At 42.4% G+C, this 22046-nt stretch overlaps 3 protein-coding genes across 3 annotated transcripts; all 3 read right to left on the reverse strand.

The window, feature by feature from the left end:
- Positions 1–1307: 1307 nt before the first annotated feature.
- On the reverse strand, positions 1308–2558 carry LOC114581502 (olfactory receptor 6F1-like). Its single transcript, XM_028701692.2, has one exon. It carries the CDS (start codon positions 2321–2323, stop codon positions 1352–1354), a length of 972 nt encoding a protein of 323 aa, XP_028557525.2. The 5' UTR covers positions 2324–2558; the 3' UTR covers positions 1308–1351.
- Positions 2559–10088: 7530 nt separating this feature from the next.
- On the reverse strand, positions 10089–11033 carry LOC114581505 (olfactory receptor 6A2-like). Its single transcript, XM_028701695.2, has one exon. The coding sequence runs from the start codon at positions 11031–11033 to the stop codon at positions 10089–10091; it is 945 nt and encodes a 314-aa protein (XP_028557528.2).
- Positions 11034–17812: 6779 nt separating this feature from the next.
- On the reverse strand, positions 17813–18765 carry LOC114581508 (olfactory receptor 226-like). The gene has a single exon (XM_028701697.2). It carries the CDS (start codon positions 18740–18742, stop codon positions 17813–17815), a length of 930 nt encoding a protein of 309 aa, XP_028557530.1. The 5' UTR covers positions 18743–18765.
- Positions 18766–22046: the final 3281 nt, after the last annotated feature.

Consider the following 22046-nt stretch of genomic DNA (forward strand, 5'->3'; position numbering starts at 1 on the left):
ACTCCACCAAGATATTGTAACACCTTTAAATAAATACATACTTCCTTTTAAAATAAGAATTATACATAAGCAAATAACTTTACTTATTACACACACAAAATGTTAATGATTAAAATAAATTGCATTACACACAGCAATTAGGCACATATTTAAATACAGTGGTACCTCAGGTTACATACGCTTCAGGTTACAGACTCTGCTAACCCAGAAATAGTGCTTCAGGTTAAGCACTTTGCTTCAGGATGAGAACAGAAATTCTGCTCTGGCGGCGCGGCAGCAGCAGGAGGCCCCATTAGCTAAAGTGGTGCTTTAGGTTTAAGAACAGTTTCAGGTTAAGTACGGACCTCCGGAACATATTAAGTACTTAACCTGAGGTAGCACTGTATGGGTGACAATCGAAAAAGGTGTGTATGAAGAAAGCTTTAGTTACATTATAGGCATATATAGGGATTATATCACTCTGTCAAGTCTTTTCATAAGGGATCCTGGGATTTCTGAGCTGATGTGGGAGAGAAATTAATTTCCATTACCAAATTTGCACTTCCTAAATCAATACATGAACCAAGAAATAGATGTTCTTTGAAAGTTTCACTTCACAAAGTTTGTGATGCAGCTGAGAACACCTACAAAAATTCAAAAAATGCAGGCAAAAGAAGTGTACAGAAGTGAAAATAGCGAACAAAATTGTATTCTGTGAAATGAAAACTGCTTGCAAAAAAGCTGTACAAAAAATTGCATATGCGGAGAAAAGCGTGCAAAAACGTGTAAGAATTTTCATGAGAATCTAAAAATGAAAGACAAATGGGGGCAGAAACTGGGTGAATTGGACTACGACTGGAAAAAGGAGAAATTGCGAGAAATGAGATTTTGACAGATTCATCCAACTGCAAATAGTTGGATGATAAAAATTGTGTGGTAATTCTTACCACCGAACTACACGTCCTGTGGTTGGAGCAAGCGAATGATTTTAATTCTTTTAGGGAAGGAGAGGGGGAATAAGGGAGAATAAGAGAATAAAGGAGGGAGGAGAAAGAGAGATTTTGGCACCGGGGTGGAGGAAGGGGTGGTGGTTTGCCCTGGATGTCACCACTGAGGGGGGTGACAAACACGCTGCCCCAAACGGTCCAGCAACCGCCTCACCCTCAGCTATAGGGCAGCTAAGTGGGAGGAGGCAGGCAGACTCCTCAGAGGCCCCATGGAGCATCCTGCCCCAGCTCACCCCATCCCCATGGGTGGCTAGCCCTGCCCCTGGGCACAGGGCATGTGCGCCACCCCAGGCGCCCAATCGGCTTGCTCCGCCACTGTTTGGCACATCAGAGCTAATGAGCATTTTGCCCACATATTGTCTTTTCTACCAGCAAACCATGATCATAGCTCCAGTATTTTTAACAAAGACCCGGTTCCTACTCATCAACTTCTTCAAAGCATCCTTTACCTCCTTATTCCTTAAGCTATAAATCATTGGATTGAACAGTGGGGTGACTACTGCATAAAAAACTGATGCCACTGTGTCCAGCTTAGAAGGAGAAGGGGAAATGGGTCTTGTATATATGAAGATAACTGTGGCATAGTAAATCACCACCACAGTAAGGTGTGAGCCACAGGTGGAAAAGGCCTTTTGTCTCCCACTGGCTGAGGGGATCCTAAGTATGGTTGAGATTATAAAGGTATAGGATACCATGGTGAGCAAGCAGGTGCTGAGGATGACAAAGGAGGCCAGAACTGTGACTAGGGTAGAGCTGACAAAGGCATTGCCACATGACCGCCTCAACAGGGGCCCAGCATCACAAAAGAAATGGTGAATCTCCTTAGGCTCACAGAATGAGAGCTGGGAGATGAGGACAATGGGGAGCAAAGGAGCTAGAAATCCACCCACCCAGGCTGCTGTCACCAGCCATGTAGTTACTTGCAGAGTCATAAGAGTTGGATAATGAAGAGGACGGCAGATGGCCAAGTAGCGGTCATAAGCCATAGTAGCCAGGAGGAAGCATTCAGTGGAGCCCAAGGCAAAGAAAAGATAGAGCTGGGCAATGCAACCCGCCACAGTGATTGTACTCCCACCAGCCAAGAAACTTTCCAGCATCTTCGGCACAGTGGAGGTGGTATACCAGATCTCCATGAAGGAGAAGTTGCCTAGGAAGTAGTACATGGGTCGCTGCAGTTTTGGGTTTGCCTTAATGACTGAGATGATGACGATGTTGGCAGTAACAGTGAGAACATAGGTGGCCAAGGCTAGGGTGAAGAACAGCATAGAAAGCTGTGGAGAAGCTGAGAACCCCAAGATGACAAACGCCTTTACCACACTCCTGTTAGAAGATTCCATGTCGACATTCTCTCTGGTTAGCAAAGTTGTGGAGAAGGAGTGACAAAGGGAACAAAAAGGGGAAAGATTAATGTGCTATATTTAAGAACATTTATTTATATTTGTTATTAGGAATGTCAGAAATGTGATGAATGTGATGAACAGGGATGGAGAACCAAATGTATCCTTCCATACTTCTCTATCTATATCCCTAAATGTTGAGGAATGTACATCCATATACACTTTATACTTCATGTAGTTGATGGGAAAAACTAATGTAACATAGGGGCATCCATGATGAGCATGATTGCCAACTCTAGATCATGGCAAATTCCTGCAAGAGTACATGTGCAGGTATTTCCCCAGTCTTGGCAGGCTGTATGGATATGACTAACTTAACACCATTAATTGCAATGGGTCTTCTCTGTTTATTCAAATCTTTTTCCATGTCATGTGGGAAAGCGTGTTCTCCTTCATGGAGAGCAAGTGTTGCGGTGGGGGCCGCCAGGACACTCCAAAGTTGGGGGTGGGCTAATTGTTCGTTGGTCACTGATGCGATTGGGGCTTCCCTTATTGTTGGGAAGAAGTTAATGTTGCCATTTGTTGATTGACAGCCAGAAATGCTAAAACTCCTTGCACGAGGCTAGGGCTTCCTCTTTTCGACCGTGCATCGGATTGCCCGTCCCCCCCCTCCCTAGAATTAGGGTTGTTCGCTTTGACCTTGCTATGCCTGTCATGGGGTCGTCTGCTCTTGGGGCAGGGGCCCGGTAGGAATTTTGTCCATCTGGCTGATTGGCTGGGGCCATTTGGTTTTTGCCTAAAGGTAAAGGTAAAGGTACCCCTGCCCGTACGGGCCAGTCTTGCCAGACTCTAGGGTTGTGCGCCCATCTCACTCAAGAATCCTCACAACTTGTAAGGCTACGGTTAGGCATTGGTTTATGGTTTGGTTGGTTGAGGGGCATGGATTGGTTGTGCCTGCCCCTCTAATGCTGCTGCCCTATAGGACGAAAAATACGGTGTGTGTGTGTGTGTGTGTGTGTGTGTGTGTTGCTGTAACTCTTTGTATTAATGTGTACATATTAATCCATGCACACACACATAGATGTTCAGTTTCTGTTAATTGGTTCTCGTGGGAAACTTGCAGATTCTAGCTTCGCACAATTAACTCAGGCTGGTGTCAATTTACTCTTGGCAGAAAGCCCAGGTCTGCTTGACCTAGAAACTACTCACTCTGATTGGTTAACGACCAGCACTCAACTCTGTTATCAAGGGTTTGCTAGCTCAGTTTGAAGTGAGGTGTGTTAGGAGTAGAAGTGCTGTGTATGGGTTTGAGAGAGAGAGAAAGAGAGGATTTATTTTGTTGTATTTGTATGCAGAAACTCTGCTGGTTTTATTTTCTCCTTTTTTAATAAATCCTGTAAATAGTTATTCTGAGTCTAGCTGACTTGTCATTACTGCCGCAACTAGCTTCCTCGCTGTGCAGGAAAACTCTGCTACGTTTGGGCTAAAGCCAATAGGGCTATGCCTGACACTTCAAAGTTCCATGAGGTTATGGGCATTGTGCTGCCAGCCTGAGTTGCGGTGGTGTCAGCATCAACGGCGTTGGTTCCAGTAGTTCCAGAGGTTGTTGTTCCTGGCTGGTTCCTGACCGTGGTGAGCTGGTGACGCAGTGGACACAAGGACAACAGCTGCAGCGTGTGAGTGCTGGGTGCTGTGGTTCCTGTTCTCTCTCTCGGTGGTCGTGAGTAGCTGGTTCCGGATTCCAGGGACATCGCTCTCAAGATGGCCTCACAACCAGTTCAGATGGCTTTTGAGCGTCTGAATGACTCCAATTACTTGCTGTGGTCGGAACGCATGCAGGCAGTGCTGCAGAGGGATCGTCTCTGGCAAGTGGTGAGTAAGTTTCCTGCGAAGCCTGATGATGAAGACCTCGATAAAGACCAAAGAGCAAGGGCCACAATTGTCTTGGGGCTGGAAGATTCCCAGTTGCCGTATGTGAGGGGAATCAAGACAGCTAGAGGTGTGTGGCAAGCACTTAAAGAACTCCATGTGCGTGAGACAGCGGTTTCCAAGCTGTTCATTCGCAAGGCATTGTACAAGGCAATGTTACAGCCTGGGGTTACAATGCAGGAACACCTACACAGTTTACAGTTAAAGTTTACTGCACTACAGGAAAGAGACTGTGCGTTAGACCAGCAGGAGAAGGTGGCTATTATTTTAAGTTCTCTCCCGGAAAGCTGGGATAATTTAGTTTTGTCTCTAGAAGGCATGCAGGAGCATGATTTATCAGTCAGTTACGTTACTGGGCGTTTGATTGAAGAATGGCAGAAGAGGCAAGAAAGGTCGTTGGCTGCAGAGGCTTCTACAGACGGGCGGTTTGGAAGGAGTTCTCATGCCGTGCCAGAGGTGAAGCAAAAGCAGCGTACCGGTGAGGAGTCAGCATTTGCTGTTAGGCGTTGTTTCCAATGTGGGTCTTCAGCGCATCTAAAACGACAATGTCCGGAGTTGGTCAAGTCTCAGTTGCTGGTGCAGGAGCAGAGACGAGATCAGCAGCAGCAGCAGCGTAAAAGGAAATTCTTCAAACGAAAACAGTCGGCTCAGCTGGTGACCGGCGAGGTCAAGATTGCTGATGAGAAACAAGCGGTCTGGGTGGTCGATTCGGGAGCATCTCGCCACATCGTAAATTCAGATGAATTGTTTGTTTCCAAGAACTCAGCACAGCGCAGCCAGGTGGCTCTAGCAGACGGAAGTACTTCCGAAGTGATTTCGGGGGGTGCAGTTTTTGTTCCTTGTCTTCGTGAATGCCTGCAAAATGTACTTTGTGTGCCTTCATTAAGGAGCAATCTGATGTCTGTAGATTGTTTGCTAAAAGCTGGGTTTAAAGTGTATTTTGAAGGAGACAGTTGCATCATTAAGAAGGCTGGTGAGATTTTAGGCACTGCTAAGTCAGAGGGAGGCTTGTTTTGGCTTAAAGCAGGTTTTCAAGTTGCAGCAGTAGTCAGTAAATCTCAGCCTGCAGTGAATAACAAAGCTATACATGACAACTGTGTGCACTTATTGCATAGGAAAATGGGGCATGCTTGCTGGAAAAGTGTACTAAAAATGTCTGAATTGGCTGATGGGGGTAATTTAAAGAGTTGTAACAAGTACCTTGATTGTAATGTTTGTAAAAAGGTTAAAACCCACAGAGTCTCTTACCCCAGAAGTGACAGAGTTAGTGAGGCACCGCTACAGCTGGTTCACATGGACGTAATTGGTCCATTTGCTGTAAGCAGGGGTGGATCGCGTTTTTCACTAACAATTGTGGATGACGCCGCGCGTTATTCTTGGGTTTTTCCCATGAAGAATAAGGGTGACGTGTTCACTAAGTTTAAAGGCTGGGTGGCATCTGTGGAAAGATTTCTGTCCATTAAACTCAAAAGGATTCAGACGGATAGAGGTGGCGAATTTATGTCAAATGCCTTTAAAGATTGGTTACAAAAGCGTGGCATTGGGCATAGGAAAACGAACGTTTTTCCCCCAGAGGAGAATGGCGTTGCAGAGCGAAAAAACAGATCTTTACAAGATATGATGTTTGCCATGCTTGATGATGCTGATTTGCCCATGTCTTATTGGGGGGAGAGCATGCTCACCGCGTGTTATCTCCAAAACAGGCTCTTTCATCAAACAATAGGTACAACCCCGTACTTTAAATTGTTTCAGAAAAAACCCAAAATTGACCATTTGCATGTGTTTGGATCAAAAGCCTGGGTATTAATTCCGAAACAAATGAGGAAGAAGGGAGATCCTAAGACCAAACAGTTAGTGTTTGTGGGTTACCAGGAGCTGGGAAAAGGTTTCCGCTTTGCTGAAGGGACAAATGGCATTGTGATCTCCAGGAATGCCAGTTTTTGTGAACATAGTGGCTGGGAGAGACTACATGCCAATACTGAGGTTTGGTTTGAACCTTCCCAGGAGCTTCATGACTCTGAAAGTGGACACAGAGAATCAGAGTCTGAGGGGGAGGAAAGTTCAGATAAGAGCTCTCAAGAAAGTGGAGTTAGCCAAAGACCAGTTGCTAAGCAACAAAAGAGAGGTCGTAGTTCTGAGGAGGAAAGTGGGTCAGAAGAAAAATTTTCTCCCAGAAGATCTAAAAGACAAAACAAAGGAGTGCCTCCGGTGCGTTTTTCTCCAGATACTGCAAATGTGTTTAGTGTAATTGCAGAACCCAAGAGTTTTCAGGAGGTGTTAAAGTTACCAAAAGAGGAGGCAGAGCGCTGGAAACAGGCAATGGAGGAAGAGATGTCCTCTCTGAATGAGCACAAGGTTTTTACACCAGTGGCAGCGCCTGAGGGGGCAAAGATTGTAGGCTGCAGGTGGGTGTACAAACTTAAACCTCTGGTGACAGGAGAGTACAAGTACAAAGCTCGTTTAGTGGCCCAAGGATACTCTCAGAGGCCTGGAAAAGATTATGACGAGACTTTTTCCCCTACTGCTAAGGGGGACAGTGTAAGGCTGATTTTAACGCTTGGAGCAAAGAGAAAACTCCTGTTAAACCATTTTGACATTCAGACTGCATATTTACATGCATCAATATCAGAAGACCTGTATCTAGCTGAACCGCCTGGTTATGAGACAGGTTCCAATAGAGTGTTAAAATTAAACAAAGCTCTATACGGTCTCAAACAGGCTGCAAGATCTTGGAACAAGTGTTTCCATGAGGCCTTAGTGTCATTTGGTTTCAAGCAGAGTACAGCTGACAATTGTGTTTATGTACGTGGTACAGGCAGTGATCAAGAGTTTTGTCTGATTTATGTAGATGATGTTTTGTATGCTTGCAAAACAGATAAACAAACTAAAAGGTTTGCCAAACAATTGTCCAGTAAGTTCAAAGTGAAAGACTTAGGCCCGGTTAGGACATATCTAGGGTTGGAAGTGTGCTGGGCCCAAGATGGCAGCTGTCTAATTAGTCAGCAGAACAAAGTTAAACAACTACTGACTACATACAGGATGCAGGATTGCAAAGGGGCAGTGGTGCCTATGGATCCAGGTTTCATAAAAACACTTCATATAGATGAGAGTCCTGAATTTGAACATCCTGATGTATATCATTCTGTAATTGGAAGTTTATTGTATCTAGCACAGTGGTCCAGACCTGATATTAGCTACGCAGTAGGCATATTAAGTAGATTGGTCTCAAAACCCACACTAAATGCCTGGAAAGGGGTAAAACAAGTTCTGAGGTATCTCAAACAGACAATTGGCTATATGTTACAATTAAATTCTTCAGAGGATGAAATGTTGAGTTGCTACTGTGATAGTGACTGGGGAAATTTGCCGGATAGAAAATCTGTCACAGGACTAGTCATAATGGTCGGTGGAGCTTTAATCAGCTGGCGGTCACGCAAGCAAGACGTTGTAAGTGTGTCATCAACGGAATCAGAGTACGCCGCATTGAGTGAATTGTGCAATGAGGTGATTTATTTCAAGCATTTGTTAGCAGATTTAAATGTAAATTGTGGAGAACCAGTACAAGTTTACATTGATAATCAAGCTTGTATAACCTTAAGTAAAACAGAGGGTTTCAAATCACGTTCCAAACATATCTCTGTAAAATACCAAAATGTACGTTGCTGTGTACAAGACAATGTAATCACATGTACATATGTATCAAGTGAAGAAAATGTAGCAGATGTGTTAACTAAACCATTGGCAAAGATAAAGAACAAGCGAATGTGCAAGGGTTTAGGTTTGCTGGAAAAATGATCTCCTACATAGGTGTATTTGATGTTAATTGTTCAGCAGAATCTGTGAGGGGGTGTTCAGTTTCTGTTAATTGGTTCTCGTGGGAAACTTGCAGATTCTAGCTTCGCACAATTAACTCAGGCTGGTGTCAATTTACTCTTGGCAGAAAGCCCAGGTCTGCTTGACCTAGAAACTACTCACTCTGATTGGTTAACGACCAGCACTCAACTCTGTTATCAAGGGTTTGCTAGCTCAGTTTGAAGTGAGGTGTGTTAGGAGTAGAAGTGCTGTGTATGGGTTTGAGAGAGAGAGAAAGAGAGGATTTATTTTGTTGTATTTGTATGCAGAAACTCTGCTGGTTTTATTTTCTCCTTTTTTAATAAATCCTGTAAATAGTTATTCTGAGTCTAGCTGACTTGTCATTACTGCCGCAACTAGCTTCCTCGCTGTGCAGGAAAACTCTGCTACGTTTGGGCTAAAGCCAATAGGGCTATGCCTGACACTTCAAAGTTCCATGAATAGAAACACAGACACCTATATCTACCAATCTACATATCTACATCTGTTTAGTTCTAAGGATTTATTAGATAGACAGATACGCAGACATTGTAAAAAGATGATATAAGAATATATGGTAAATTCATCAATAACATATGTATTCACCTGAATGAAGGGTAATCCACAGGGCTCACACAAGCTGCCAGTTATCCAGGAGGCATCAATACTATTCAGGCTAATTGGTAGAATGAAATCCTATGAAAATGGCAGACTAATATAGATTATTGCCAAATGAAACAATGATACTGAATCCTTTCATTAAAAGGAATGAGTTTTCAAGAGGCAATTCATAACTCAACCACTTACATCTTTGCCCTTCTTATCTCATCTATCCTTGTGTCTAAAATTTCCTGCACCATGTTATCCCACAAAAAACATAAGACGGGAAACTGTACAGCCTGAGAAACAGCTTTATGTTGTTTGGTGCTGCTATTTCAAGAGTCACTTCACACACACAGGAGACCTAATCTATATCTCCGAGTATTAGATAACCTTTGGGATATGTTTAATAACAATTAATTATTTACATATTCTCTCTCTTTCTCTCCTGCCAATGGCCTAGATCATAATTCTTGTTTACCTAACATAGAGGTGGAAAATTGTTCCATGCACTTTTTAGGATGTGGAAGAATGAACAGATTAGTAGGCAAAGGAGATCCAAATTGGCCTCACCATTTGGTAGCCTACAGGTCCACAAATTTTCAGTGTTTATTCTAAAACAAACAAAGAAAAGTATGCCATTAGTCCTTTAAATTATGCAGCTGTAAACAAAGGTCACCCTGTGTGCTCTGGCTAATGTTTTCAAAGGCACTGGACTACTGACAACCACTAGGGGAAGGTATTCAAGTATTAAATATATTTTAAAAATATTTTAAATGAACCATAAACTAAAGGCAGATTAAAATACCTGATAGAGTCTACATGTCTGAATAGGTTTGCCAAATAAAAAATGTTTTTAGCCACCATGGAAAATAATACAGTGGAAGGGGCTGCCTGATGTCAGTAGATAGGGAGTTTCATTGTTTGGTTGCTGCCATACCTAAGATAAATTTCTTACAAGTGCTGAATGACTATATGTGACACTTTAAATTTTGGCAGTTCTGCAGCTTGAAGTGGTAAAGTGTACATCTATGGGGTAAAGCAATCTAGCAGGTAAACTAGTCCCAAAGTATTAAGGACATTCTTCCTATTTATTTCATTATAAATATACCGTACACTGCTCCATTGTAGAAAAACTCAATGCAGTTTATGTACTTATAGTAACAGCCTGAAGTTGATCCAGTAGCAGACTGTCAACCAGTGCAGTTTTCTGAGCACAGATGTTAAGTGCCAAAGGCACATGACTTTCTGCCTTCCAGCACATGTTTTCCTTGCCCACACTGCTGTTTGGTTTGGGGCATGTCTTCCTTGTTATATTTTAATAAATATAACCCTGTCTGAAGTCCTCATTTGAAGCGTGGTGCAAGTAAACGTATGCCCTTCAGATGCACTTCAGATGTAGATATTAGCCCATTCTCATTGATGAAGGTCCATGCACTGATTTTCTGAAGGCATCTTTGAATTCCTGATTCCTCAGGCAGTAGATGACTGGATTGAGAAGTGGTGTGAGGACGGTGTAGACAACAGACACCAGCTTGTTGGCATAAAAAGAGGTGAGGGCTCTTGGCCGGGCATAGATGAAAATAGTGGTAGAATAGAAAATTGTGACTACCAGAAGGTGTGAAGCACAGGTGGAAAAGGCTTTGTGCTTCCCTTTGGCTGAAGGTATGTGGAGAATTGTGGAGATGATGCAGATGTAAGAGGTGATTGTTACAGAGAGTGGGCCAATGAGAATGAGTAAGGCAAGAAGGAAATCAATGAGCTCAGCCAATGACATATCAGTGCAGGCCAAGTTGAGAAGTGGGGAAACATCACAGAAGAAGTGGTTGATAACGTTGGGTCCACAGTAGCTCAAGCGTGAGATGAAGATGATCTTCCCCATGGCGATGAAAATGCCACTCAACCAGGAACCAGCTGCTAGACGAATGCATAAGTTTTGACTCATAATAGCTGGATAGCGCAATGGGTTGCAGATGGCAACATAGCGATCATAAGCCATAACAGTTAGAAGGACACACTCAGTGCATGCCAAAGCCAGGAAGAAGTACAGCTGGGCCATGCAACCTATGAAAGAGATTTCTCTTTTCTCTGCCACAAAGCCAGCAAGCATTTTGGGGACCGTGACGGAGACATACCAGATCTCCAGGAAAGAAAGATTACTCAGGAAGAGATACATAGGCTTATGAAGATTGATGTTCATCCAGATTAAGGCAATGATCACCACATTCTCCATTATTGTCAGTGTGTAAGCAACCAGAAAAGTGGTGAATAACAAGAGCTGCAGCCTCAGATCTCCAGGAAAACCAACCAGGATGAATTCATTCACTTGTGTCCAGTTTGCCAGTTGCATCTCAAATGCTTGCTGGTATCATAGATGAAAGGCAGAAAGACACAGAAAGAAGATTAATACACATGACTTGTTCAAAAGCAAATTACAGTGAGTGCCCTTCCACTCTGCAAATTTAATTTAATATCTTTATTTCCTAAAAATTATTCACCAATTGATTGTAAAGGACCTGAAAGTGATTAGCAAAATGAGAAAACCATACAATCAAGAACTGTACTTTAAAACACACAAAGGTTAAAATACCAAAATAGATTAAAATTAATTCAACTTTCTATACATATCTGTTGTTGCATAGAGAGCTTTACGATTTCTTTATTCAGGAAACCACATTTCACAGGGTTGCATCCAGTCTAAATCCCATTGAAATCAACATGAAAGCCATGACTAAGTAAAGCCCCACTGATGCCAGTGGGAACTGAGTTCAACTAACTTCGGCTGTAATCCCCACACACCTTATAAGAAGCAAAGTTTACTCATCAAGCTACCATAGCCAGGTGACCCACTCTACAGCCCAGGGCAGTGCATCTAGTTTCACTGCTTGGGGGAAAACGAGAAGTTCCACTTTGCCCTACTGCCCCCACCCACCTTCTCTTGCCCCCACCTGCTTTGCTGCTGTTGTGTGTCCTGCCCCATCCTCTGCTGGCATAGAAGCGGCACCACCATCGATGCCAATTTTCAGAGAGATATTGCCCCAAAGTGGTGCCAATGGTGGCGGTGCTTCTCTGCCACTTGAAAAGGCGGTGGAGCAGATGGATCACCTACAGGCATGCCACCTGGGGGGCTTCTGCCACCTAAAGCAGTAGCCCCATCTGCCTCATGGCTGGGCCAGCACTGTCTACAGTGAATAGATTTTGAAGGACTGTCAGAGGGCATTGTCTTCTGCTTGAGAATTGTCCAGTCTAGATTAAAGATAAGGAACCAGAAAAAGGGAGAAATCACCTGATTTCTTCCCCTCTACATTGAGATGTATTGCATTTCTATTTAAATTCTTGTAGTTCTTTCTAAATGTGTGTCTATACATATAAAGTACCATATGAAAAATTTATGCAAATATTTCATCTTCTTTTTTGTGAATGGGAAGCCTCTTTTTTTGGCAATACATAATTGGCCATCCTACATTAAACATAAAGTGGTGACTCGCAAGACAAAATTAATCCGTTCCGCGAGTCTCTTCGTCTTGCGGTTTTTTTGTCTTGCGAAGCACGGCTATTAGCGGCTTAGCGGCTTAGAGGCTATTAGCGGCTTAGTGGCTTAGCGGCTATTAACGGCTTAGTGGCTTAGCGGCTATTAACGGCTTAGCGGCTTAAAGAAAAAGGAAACAAATTCGCAAGAACTCGCAAGACGTTTCGTCTTGCGAAGCAAGCCCATAGGGAAATTCGTCTTGCGGAACAACTCAAAAAACGGAAAACCCTTTCGTCTAGCGAGTTTTTCGTCTTGCGAGGCATTCGTCTTGCGGGGCACCACTGTAGACTTATTTCAGATTAGATATACATAAGATGGTCTGGATGTGACTCTTAATGTATAACTGATGACTTAAGTTTTTAATGAGTGTTGCTATCAAGTTGTTTACCAAAACTGATTCATAAATCCATGTTCATAAGCATGTAGGTTAAATTTTATAACTGTAAAAGAAATATATATATACAGTATACTCACTTTGGGATGGTTAAAGAAATGAACACCCATAGTGGGACAGGAAGCCAATGCATTATTGCAACCCCAAATGGTGAGCATTAGACATTTTCAGTAGTACCGGGATTTCCCTTTGGTGCTGGTAACGGTCACTGGACTTATTTTGCAAACCTTTATTCAGAATGGTGACAGACTGCACCTTTTGGCCATTTTAACCCCACTTATTACAATTACCCTTCAATACATGCCAACTGAGTTGTGCCCCTGTCTTTTGCCATCATAAATTTGCCACCAAACATTTGTTAATCTTGAAGGTGCGTCAAGACTTTGTTGCAGGGCTAGCCTCAAGCAGAGCAGCCAATGGTGACTCTCATCCCCCTCAAGTAAATGTTCACACTACCCAAGTAAGCTGGTAAAGGTTTTTGGGCATCTTGAAGCATTTGTCTCTCTCCCCAGCAGTAAAAATACAATAATGTTAGCTCGATGTTAGATGGTTCCCCTCCCCATACTTTAGTTAGTGGGTATTGCTGCATTTATTCATTTAATTCCAAACAAATCAGTATTTTAAATGTTATCTTCTTTCTCAGAACCTCGCATTGTGCACTAACATCCTTAGTTTGTTTAGTTATTTACATTGCAAATGTCCTCTCCTACATCAGCAGTCAAACTGGAATGCATATACAAACAAGTCTATGCATATTTTAGGGATGCTTCCAAACTTTCCAGTGTCTTAACTATAAATTGGTTCACTTATATATTTTAATATGGCTGTTAAGTTCAATACTAGATACCTCACAGCATCTTAAAAAGCAGATACATCACCTTGCCAACAAAGGCCTGTATAGTTAAAGCTATGTTTTTCCCAGCAGTGATGTATGGAAGTGAGAGCTGGACCATAAAGAAAGCTGATCGCCAAAGAATTGATGCTTTTGAATTGTGGTGCTGGAGGAGACTCTTGAGAGTCCCATGGGCTGCAAGAAGATCAAAGCTATCCATTCTGAAGGAAATCAGCCCTGAGTGATCACTGGAAGGACAGATCCTGAAGCTGAGGCTCCAATACTTTGGCTACCTCATGAGAAGAGAAGATTCCCTGGAAAAGACCCTGATGCTGGGAAAGATTGAGGGCACATGGAGAAGGTGATGACAGAGGATGAGATGGCTGGACAGTGTTCTCAAAGCTACGAACATGAGTGTGACCAAGCTGCAGGAGGCAGTGGAAGACAGGAGTGCCTGGCATGCTCTGGTCCATGGGGTCACAAAGAGTCGGACACGACTAAACGACTAAACAACAACAACAGATATCTCACATTTATATTTTGTCATCCATCCACCCTTTTAAAATATCAAATATAATACCCTTCCATTTTAATAAGTCAAGGGAAACTGATTAATAAACATTCTGCAATAAAATATTGATTTATCATAATTGTATATTGAATCAGATAGGACTTGATTCTAAAGGGACATGCATAGGAATATGTGGTCAGGCTGAAATCCTATACTCAATTAATTTGAAGTAAGTCACACCAAACTCAGGAGAACTTACATCTGATCTCAAACAACCTCACAGCTAAATAAGACAACCTTCTGAACGTTTTAAAACTGAGTTATTAAAAAAGATAATGTCTAGCAACAGCAAAAAAGACAATGCTACCAAAAATAAATTCAGCTGCATTTACTGATTTAACCTCACCAAAGTCAAATTGAAATTCTTCTAAATATAGTCTTGAAACAACTGCATTTAAGCAAACAAACAATCTGCTTCCAAAAATTAATCTCATCTTCTTTTTTCCTAGTAAATTTACCACTTGGTGAATGGTTTTATATATTCGCTCTTGACCTAATAAGTACACCTAGTTCTGTTCCGTTGGTGAAAACTACTGATCTCAGAAAGCTGTCCTAAATGATACTAGCACACAAAACCCTTATTTTAAAATATACATAATTGGAACAGAACTGCAAACAAAACAACAACAGTGCATTACTTCAAAACCAAATATTGTTTGTCATGCATAGAAAATGAGAAGTGCATCTTTAATCCAAATTACAAATTTGGATTACCATTTACAAATCATAAAAATGCACATGTGAAATAATGAAAACATTGCAAATACTTGCAGATACTAATTTTGAGGTTTACCTACACAGGAGAGATGAAGAAACTATGGAAAGAATTTCTAGCTTCCCAAAAACTTGTTCAGACAAAAAGTTACAAGAAAATAGAAAAGAAAAATAAAATCAAAAAGAGAAAATTATTTCTTCACTGATATATGGGCACTGCTGCTCACGATGAGTAGTGATGATGGTCTCAAATGCAAAAGGGCAGAGGAGATCAATGCAGAAACTGATATAGTCAGGCTGGGCTGAGAATCACACCATTGCTGAGTCTTTCAGAGATCTGTCCACAAAACAGCAATAGGAAGGTTTCTATTATGTTCATTTGGCAGCCTTTTCCTTTCTCCTTCCCTTGAGTTGCTGCGCTTGTTTAGGAACAAACTCCTAAACAAAACTTGGAACAAACTACTAACCCAAACCTCTCAGCAGGCGCCACAGTTGTAAAAGCCTCCTCCTCTGTCACCATCTGCTGCCCTGGAGATCAAACCTGGATTCTGCAGATGCTCTACCACTGAGTCACAGCCCTTTCCTAACGCCTTCATCTCTAAACCCTAATAATAAAGCCTTCTCCTATGTTGACACCATCTGTCTCACTTCAGATGGATGGGGGCACCCAAAGGAAAGTTGAGAGCCATCCTCCTACTTGCCACAAAAGCATCCCAGTGACTCTGGGAAATGTTTAGTGTGGACAGGCGGAGTCCCTCAGATCCCGGGCGCCCCCCCCCGTCATGTGGAATAGCGACTCAAGACAACGTGCTATGGGATTAAATTGGCCAAAACTTTATTATATTTCAGATGTGGGTAGACCTTGGCTCAGGCATTGGGCGTTCTCCCTCCCCAGTCCCCAGCCGGGGACCTAGGGAGCATCAGGGTTATCCAGTGTTTGTGTGGGGGATGGGCTGGCTCTGGAGAACATATGTTCAAGCAGAGATAGCTGCCCCCGTTATGCCACCGCCGCAGGGGAGAGCAATGACGACCTTTCGGCGTACGGTCAAAGCCTCCCTTCAGAAACCCCTTTAACAGGGAACCTTGGTATCGCCGCTGCAAGAGGAAGATGGGCAAAAGGATTCTGCCCAAGGCCTGATACTGGCAAAGTTGTGACGTTTTGCTACAGGAAATGCGAAACCTGCCAATGCAGGGAAATTCCTTTCCGGCCCTTTAAAAGCGACCTTGACGTGGCAGCACCCGCATACCTGTGAAGAAAAGTTAACCTGCAAAATAAGACTTAATTGAGGGTGGGTAGGGTAGGAAAAGCTCTGGAGCCAAGTGAGGATTCCCAGGTAAGATCCTCCCTCTATTGTGTGGGCAGGTAGTCCCTCCTCTACCTGGCCTGGTCTCCTTGGCAACGCTTCCCCCAGGCGGGATTGGACAACTGACTGAGGTAGGTGGAGACCTCCAGGTATCCCACCTGGGGAAGGCGAAGCCAAGCCTGTGTTGATGGAGCCGCTCCAGATCCAGGGGCTGCGAGTGTCCACGCAAAGGGCACCCCCCATTTTATGCGGGGAGCGGTCATTCTTCTAGAAAATGCACTGACAATGCCCCTTGCTCCTAGGATGCTATCATTCATGAAAGCAGGGATGAAGGAGGCCTGGGAGAGTCTTTTAGTCCTCCCAGACCTATGGATCTGATTTAGCCAATATCAGGGGCAGATAATTGAAGGAGGAGGAGAATGGCCAGGCAGAGTTCAGCATAGCAGGGATTTACGACTGACATATAAAACTCCTGATGATATGTGGTGTGGTGGTTAGAGTGTTGGACTAGGACCTGGAAGAAAAGGGTTCAAATCCCTACTTAGTTATGAAGCTCACTGAATCAGGCTCTCAGACAAACTTACCACATATGATTGTTGTGAAAGTAAAATACAGAGGGGGAAGAACCATGTATACGAGCTTGATGCTTGAACAAGCGAAGAATCGACCTCCGCAGCCAATCCTTTAAGAAAATAGCTTTAATTATAAAGTACAGGCATGAATCCAGCCTAGAGCAGGATAAGGTGCTTCCCATCACTAAAACATACTTATGGAAAAACAAAATGTAGGAGGAAGAGAGTGATGCAAACATATATAATGGGCGGCAGGATAACAGATACTGGGAAATGTCTTAAGCATGCAGCTTAAGATATTAGACCTCAAAACACTTGGTTTGAAATACAGCTGCATATCCAAAAACTTTCCTAGTGTTGTTGCCGATTTCTGCATATCCTAGCTTGGAACTATATGGAAATAATAATAATAATAATAATAATAATAATAATAATAATAATAATAATAATAATAATTTACATTGGTTCTCAGCAATTTGTAATGTTCATCTCAAATAAAATTCATATATTGCAGCATCAAGAATTTATCACATCAGTTTTGGACAACTTTTTTTTTCATATGATACCAAAAGCATTTGTTTAACTCTCTCCCCCCCCCCCCACCATGTTAATGCTTACTAGATATTTAGATGTAAGATTCCAGGGACTGCTGGGCAAGGTTAGTGTCACTCCCAACATTCAGGGGGAAAGAAACCATATAGTCCTAGCTTATTTAAGAACAATCCACTTCAACAAAGCTTTTGGCTGATTAACATCTGATGCCCTTTAAAATGTGTTGTGGAATGGAGAAATATTGGTTTGTTATTGTTCTTATTTTTACTGTGTATTTTTTGGTTTTTATATTGTAATCTTATGTTTTGAACTGCCATGAGATCTACAGATTAAGGGTGATATAAATAAAAAAAAATACTAATTATTAGTATTTAGAAAATGCAGTAGACCCTTGGCTTACGTTACCCTCGGGTAACGTAACCTTTGGGTAGTGAAAGCGGCAAATCCGGAAGCGTATTTCCGGGTTTTGCCGCTCGTGCATGCACAGACGTGCTCTACGCACCGCGTGTCTGCACAGAAGCGGTGCCTCCAGTTGTGGAAACTTCAGGATATGGCCGAACCTCTGTAACGGATTCTGTCCGCAATCAGAGGTACCACTGTATAAGTATTTGGAACTGTCTCAATGTTGAAACATCTACCTACTTAGTTCTTTGCCTTATGCTTAACGTCGAGAAGGTCCATGAACTGTTTTGCTGAGGGCATCCTTGAATTCCTGATTTCTCAAGCAGTAGATGACTGGATTGAAAAGCGGTGTGAGGACTGTGTAGACAACGGACACCAGCTTGTTTGAGTTAAAGGAAGTGAGTGCTTTTGGGCGTGCATAGATGAAAAGGGAGGCAGCATAGAAAATGGTGACTACCAGAAGATGTGAGGCACAAGTGGAGAAGGCCTTTTGCTTCCCTTTGGCTGAAGGGATGCGAAGTACGGTGGAGATGATGTAGAAGTAAGAGGCAATTGTCACAGAAAGGGGGCCCAGGAGAATGAGTAAGGCCAATAGGAAGTCAATGAGTTCAGCCAATGACATATCAGTACAGGCCAGGTTGAGAAGTGGAGAAACATCACAGAAGTAGTGGTTGATGGTGTTGGGTCCGCAGTAGCTCAGCCGTGAGATGAAGAAGACCTTCCCCATGGCAATAAAAAAGCCACTCAACCAGGATCCGGCTGCTAGACGAACACAGAGGTCTTGACTCATAATGGCTGGATAGCGCAATGGGTTGCAGATGGCAACATAACGGTCATAGGCCATAACAGCTAAGAGGACACACTCAGTACATGCCAAAGCCAGGAAGAAGTACAGCTGAGCCATGCAACCTATGAAAGAGATTTCTCTTTTCTCTGCCACAAAGCCAGCAAGCATTTTGGGAACCGTGACTGAGACATACCAGATCTCCAGGAAAGAAAGATTACTCAGGAAGAGATACATAGGTTTATGAAGATTGATGTTCATCCAGATTAAGGCAATGATCACCACATTCTCCATTATTGTCAGTGTGTAGATAATTAGGAAAAGCGTAAATAGTGACATCTGCAATTCAGGGTTTCCAGGAAAACCTACTAGGATAAATGTATGTGTCCTGTTCTCCCATTTCATCCTCAATAATACGTTGTTGCTGTTTAGAGCTGTAATAATATTCAAAGTTCAGATTTCACAATTTTATAGATACATATTATTCAGCACCAAATCACATTCAAAATTAATAGATAAATCAGCATCTTGTCATATCATATTTCTTAATCTGCTAAAATCCCATTGTCTATAAAGATTTACCAGACTGAGTCAGAAAACAATGGCACAGTTCTGCATCTGCAGAGATCCCAACACATATTATAATGCAATAAGGATTATGAGCATGAAAGAAGCCATTGGTTTCTCTGAAGGTATGGTGATAGTCTTGAACATTTTAACTTCTGAGGGAAGAAAATGCTTGACAGCATGTTCAGAAATAACCCAGATTTTCTGATGTGTGTGAAAGGTGTTATTCGCTAGAGAAACACCACGCAGGACCTAGGGACCAAAGGATTTATGTGGAGAGAGCTAGAGAGTGAAAAAGCTTAGTGGCACTGGTAAATCATTTTAGAAGAATGGGATTGTAAGAGACAAGGTACAGCAACATAACCTTCCCTTTTTAAGACCTACAGCTCATCATAGGGGTGTAACTTGGAAGAAGCCATAGCACAGTTATAGAACACATGCTCTGTATGCAAAAGTTCCCAGATTCAGTCTCTGGTGCAGGACTCATAAATGATTCCTGCTTCAAATCTTAGAGAGCTGCTAGTCAGTACTGACAACATTTCACTAGGAGGACTTACTTACTTACTTACTTACTTACTTACTTACTTATTTGAGACCATCAAAATGGTGTACAATGTGCCACATAGACCTATGTTTCTAAGTAATGTTAGCTTTAGATAAGCAATGATAAATATACCCAGTGGTGCTCTTATTCAGTTTTATGAATTGGGTTCATCCATTTAATTACAATGAGTGGATGACATGGGTGACAGATTTCTCTGCCTTTGATTTATTCAGGGGGGGGGGGCGAAAGAGGGGGCACAAATGCTTACACTTTTTCCAGGGGAGGAGGCAACTCTGATCTGCTTAAAAACATTATAACAAATAATGGAAAAGCAGATCCTTCCTATTACCTTGTTCCTCGTCCACAGTACAGGTGGAAGTATGCAGAGTGAAAAATGCTCTGTACAGAGTGTAATTCGAGCAAGCCAGTTAGGCAGAAAGCCAGCAACTGCGACCTCTGCCTGGCTGTATAACTGCTGGGATAGCCAGATACTGAACTAGCTAGATAGGACCTCCCTGGAACACATGTGCAAGCGCGTGTACAAGTGTACACACACACAAACAAACAAAAAAGAGGGAAGGAAAAATCTGAAAGAACCTCTCAACTTGTCGCAACATATGGCTAACTAAAATGCTGCTTTCTGTACATACTTGAGACAATTTGTGCAATTTTTGCCTCATTTCTCTGAAGTTGGAAAAATGTTCTTAAGATAATTCTCCCCATGAAAATGAGATTCAAAGGCATGGGTAGGTGGGAAGACATTTCACAACAGTGGCCTTGCATTACCAAAATCCCATTTGCTCAGATTTCTAAAATTCTAAAACAAACGTTATACATCAATTATCCACTTTCATGCACATCTCTCTCTTTTTTAAGAACAATTCACATAGATTCATCGTGTAAAGTGTTAGCTGATATATAAAAAAGGAGTCATTTGATTGTTCTGCATTGCAAAGATTTGGCATCGTTATTGACAAAGTTTACTTACATAGCAGTACATCCACAGGATAAATTGTTAGTTTCCACCCCCAAATATATATACGTATATTTGTAAAGGCAAACAATGCGAGTCTTTCTGTGGTTGTTCCAAAGCTGAAGAGAAGAAAAGTCTCTCTGGGTGTCTTTGCAGGCTTTCAATTACTGGTCTGCTGCATGTGAAGGAAAGATGGGACATAAAGCATGGAGACTCATGCTAGATGTGTGAGGTAATACTGTTTCTTCCGCAACCCAAGATCAGTCAGTCATAAAATGTTTGGGGAGTTTCCTTGAAGTTCCTCTGACCCTCTCCTTTTTTTCCTTGTTCCCTCGGGTTATAGCAGCTGGAACATAATCATCAACTCTACTACTGAATCACATGTATTAGCACAGTTCAGCTCAAATTTGTCAGTCTTTAATGTTTGAAGTTAACCATTATAGTAGGCATAGTCTATTGATATACTACATTTCCCACAAATACAGCTGTGCTCAAAGTGATTCACATAACAAAAGAATAAATGCAGTAGTAATATTGATAAATAATAAGTATGTAAAAAACACACACAAGTGAGCATAAAGTTTGCCAATATGCCAAGTAAAAATATCCAATAACATCACATCCAAAAGTAGCCGCAAAAGTTCTTCTGGAAATGGCCCCCTTTTGGTTAAATACTGCAATGTGCTTACATGTTTATGAACTTTAACCCTTTGCTTTGTGTGCATATTGAAGGGTGAAAGGATGGCGGTTTACCCAAAGCTCTGTGAGTTAGCAATCAAAAGCCATATCAATCAAACCTTGTATTGTTTCTTGACATCTAAAGCAGCTCTTATTAAATGTTGGTAGAATATCTGCTTACCTGGGGCTCGGGGTGGGGGTGGGCATTTGCTGCACACCATGGCCATGGCTGGTCCAGGGACCCCACCAGATAGCGGTGGGTAGCCACCTGCAGCAGCCCACTACCAGCCATGCCAAACCTTCCAGATGTGGGCAGACATCACCCATGAGACCAATCAGGGGCAAGGATATGAGGGTTGTGCCCAGCCCACCTCTGGTGTACATAGGGGGATGGCCAGGTACAGGCCACCTTCTTTGTTGCCTTCACAGGAATTTTCCACCCACCCATGCAGGCTGTTAGGGCCATGCTCAGTAGAGGAATGGGCACATTCGCATATGGACCTTGCTATGGTTTACTCGGTCACTGTATTCACAGAGAATTTTTTTCCAGCCCTTTCACCTGGGTGCCTTTTAGACAGAGGTGTCAGGGACCCCTGGCAATACAATTAGGCTTTCATGCTTTACAAGGCAAAGTAGGACAATTTTGCTGGTCCCAGGCTCTCCATCCTCCTCATCTGGACCTTGTGTCTTATATCTGATCCTGAACTTACAGGATTTTGATAACTGAATAATAATATAATTCTAGACAATGGGACATAGTCTAGCATAGCATTTGATGTGACAAAGTACCAGGGAAATCAGGGTTAGAATTCTTGCTCCATAATGAAACTTTGTCAGTGACCTTCAGTCAGTAACAATATCTCAGGCGGTTCTAGACGACCCATTTTTTAAGCATTCATCCTTATTTGTTTGCAGGGAACTTAGATGTTGACTATTTATTAAGCCTT

The sequence above is a fragment of the Podarcis muralis genome, chromosome 13, assembly GCF_964188315.1.
Source record: "Podarcis muralis chromosome 13, rPodMur119.hap1.1, whole genome shotgun sequence".
In the NCBI taxonomy this organism is placed as follows: Eukaryota; Metazoa; Chordata; class Lepidosauria; order Squamata; family Lacertidae; genus Podarcis; species Podarcis muralis.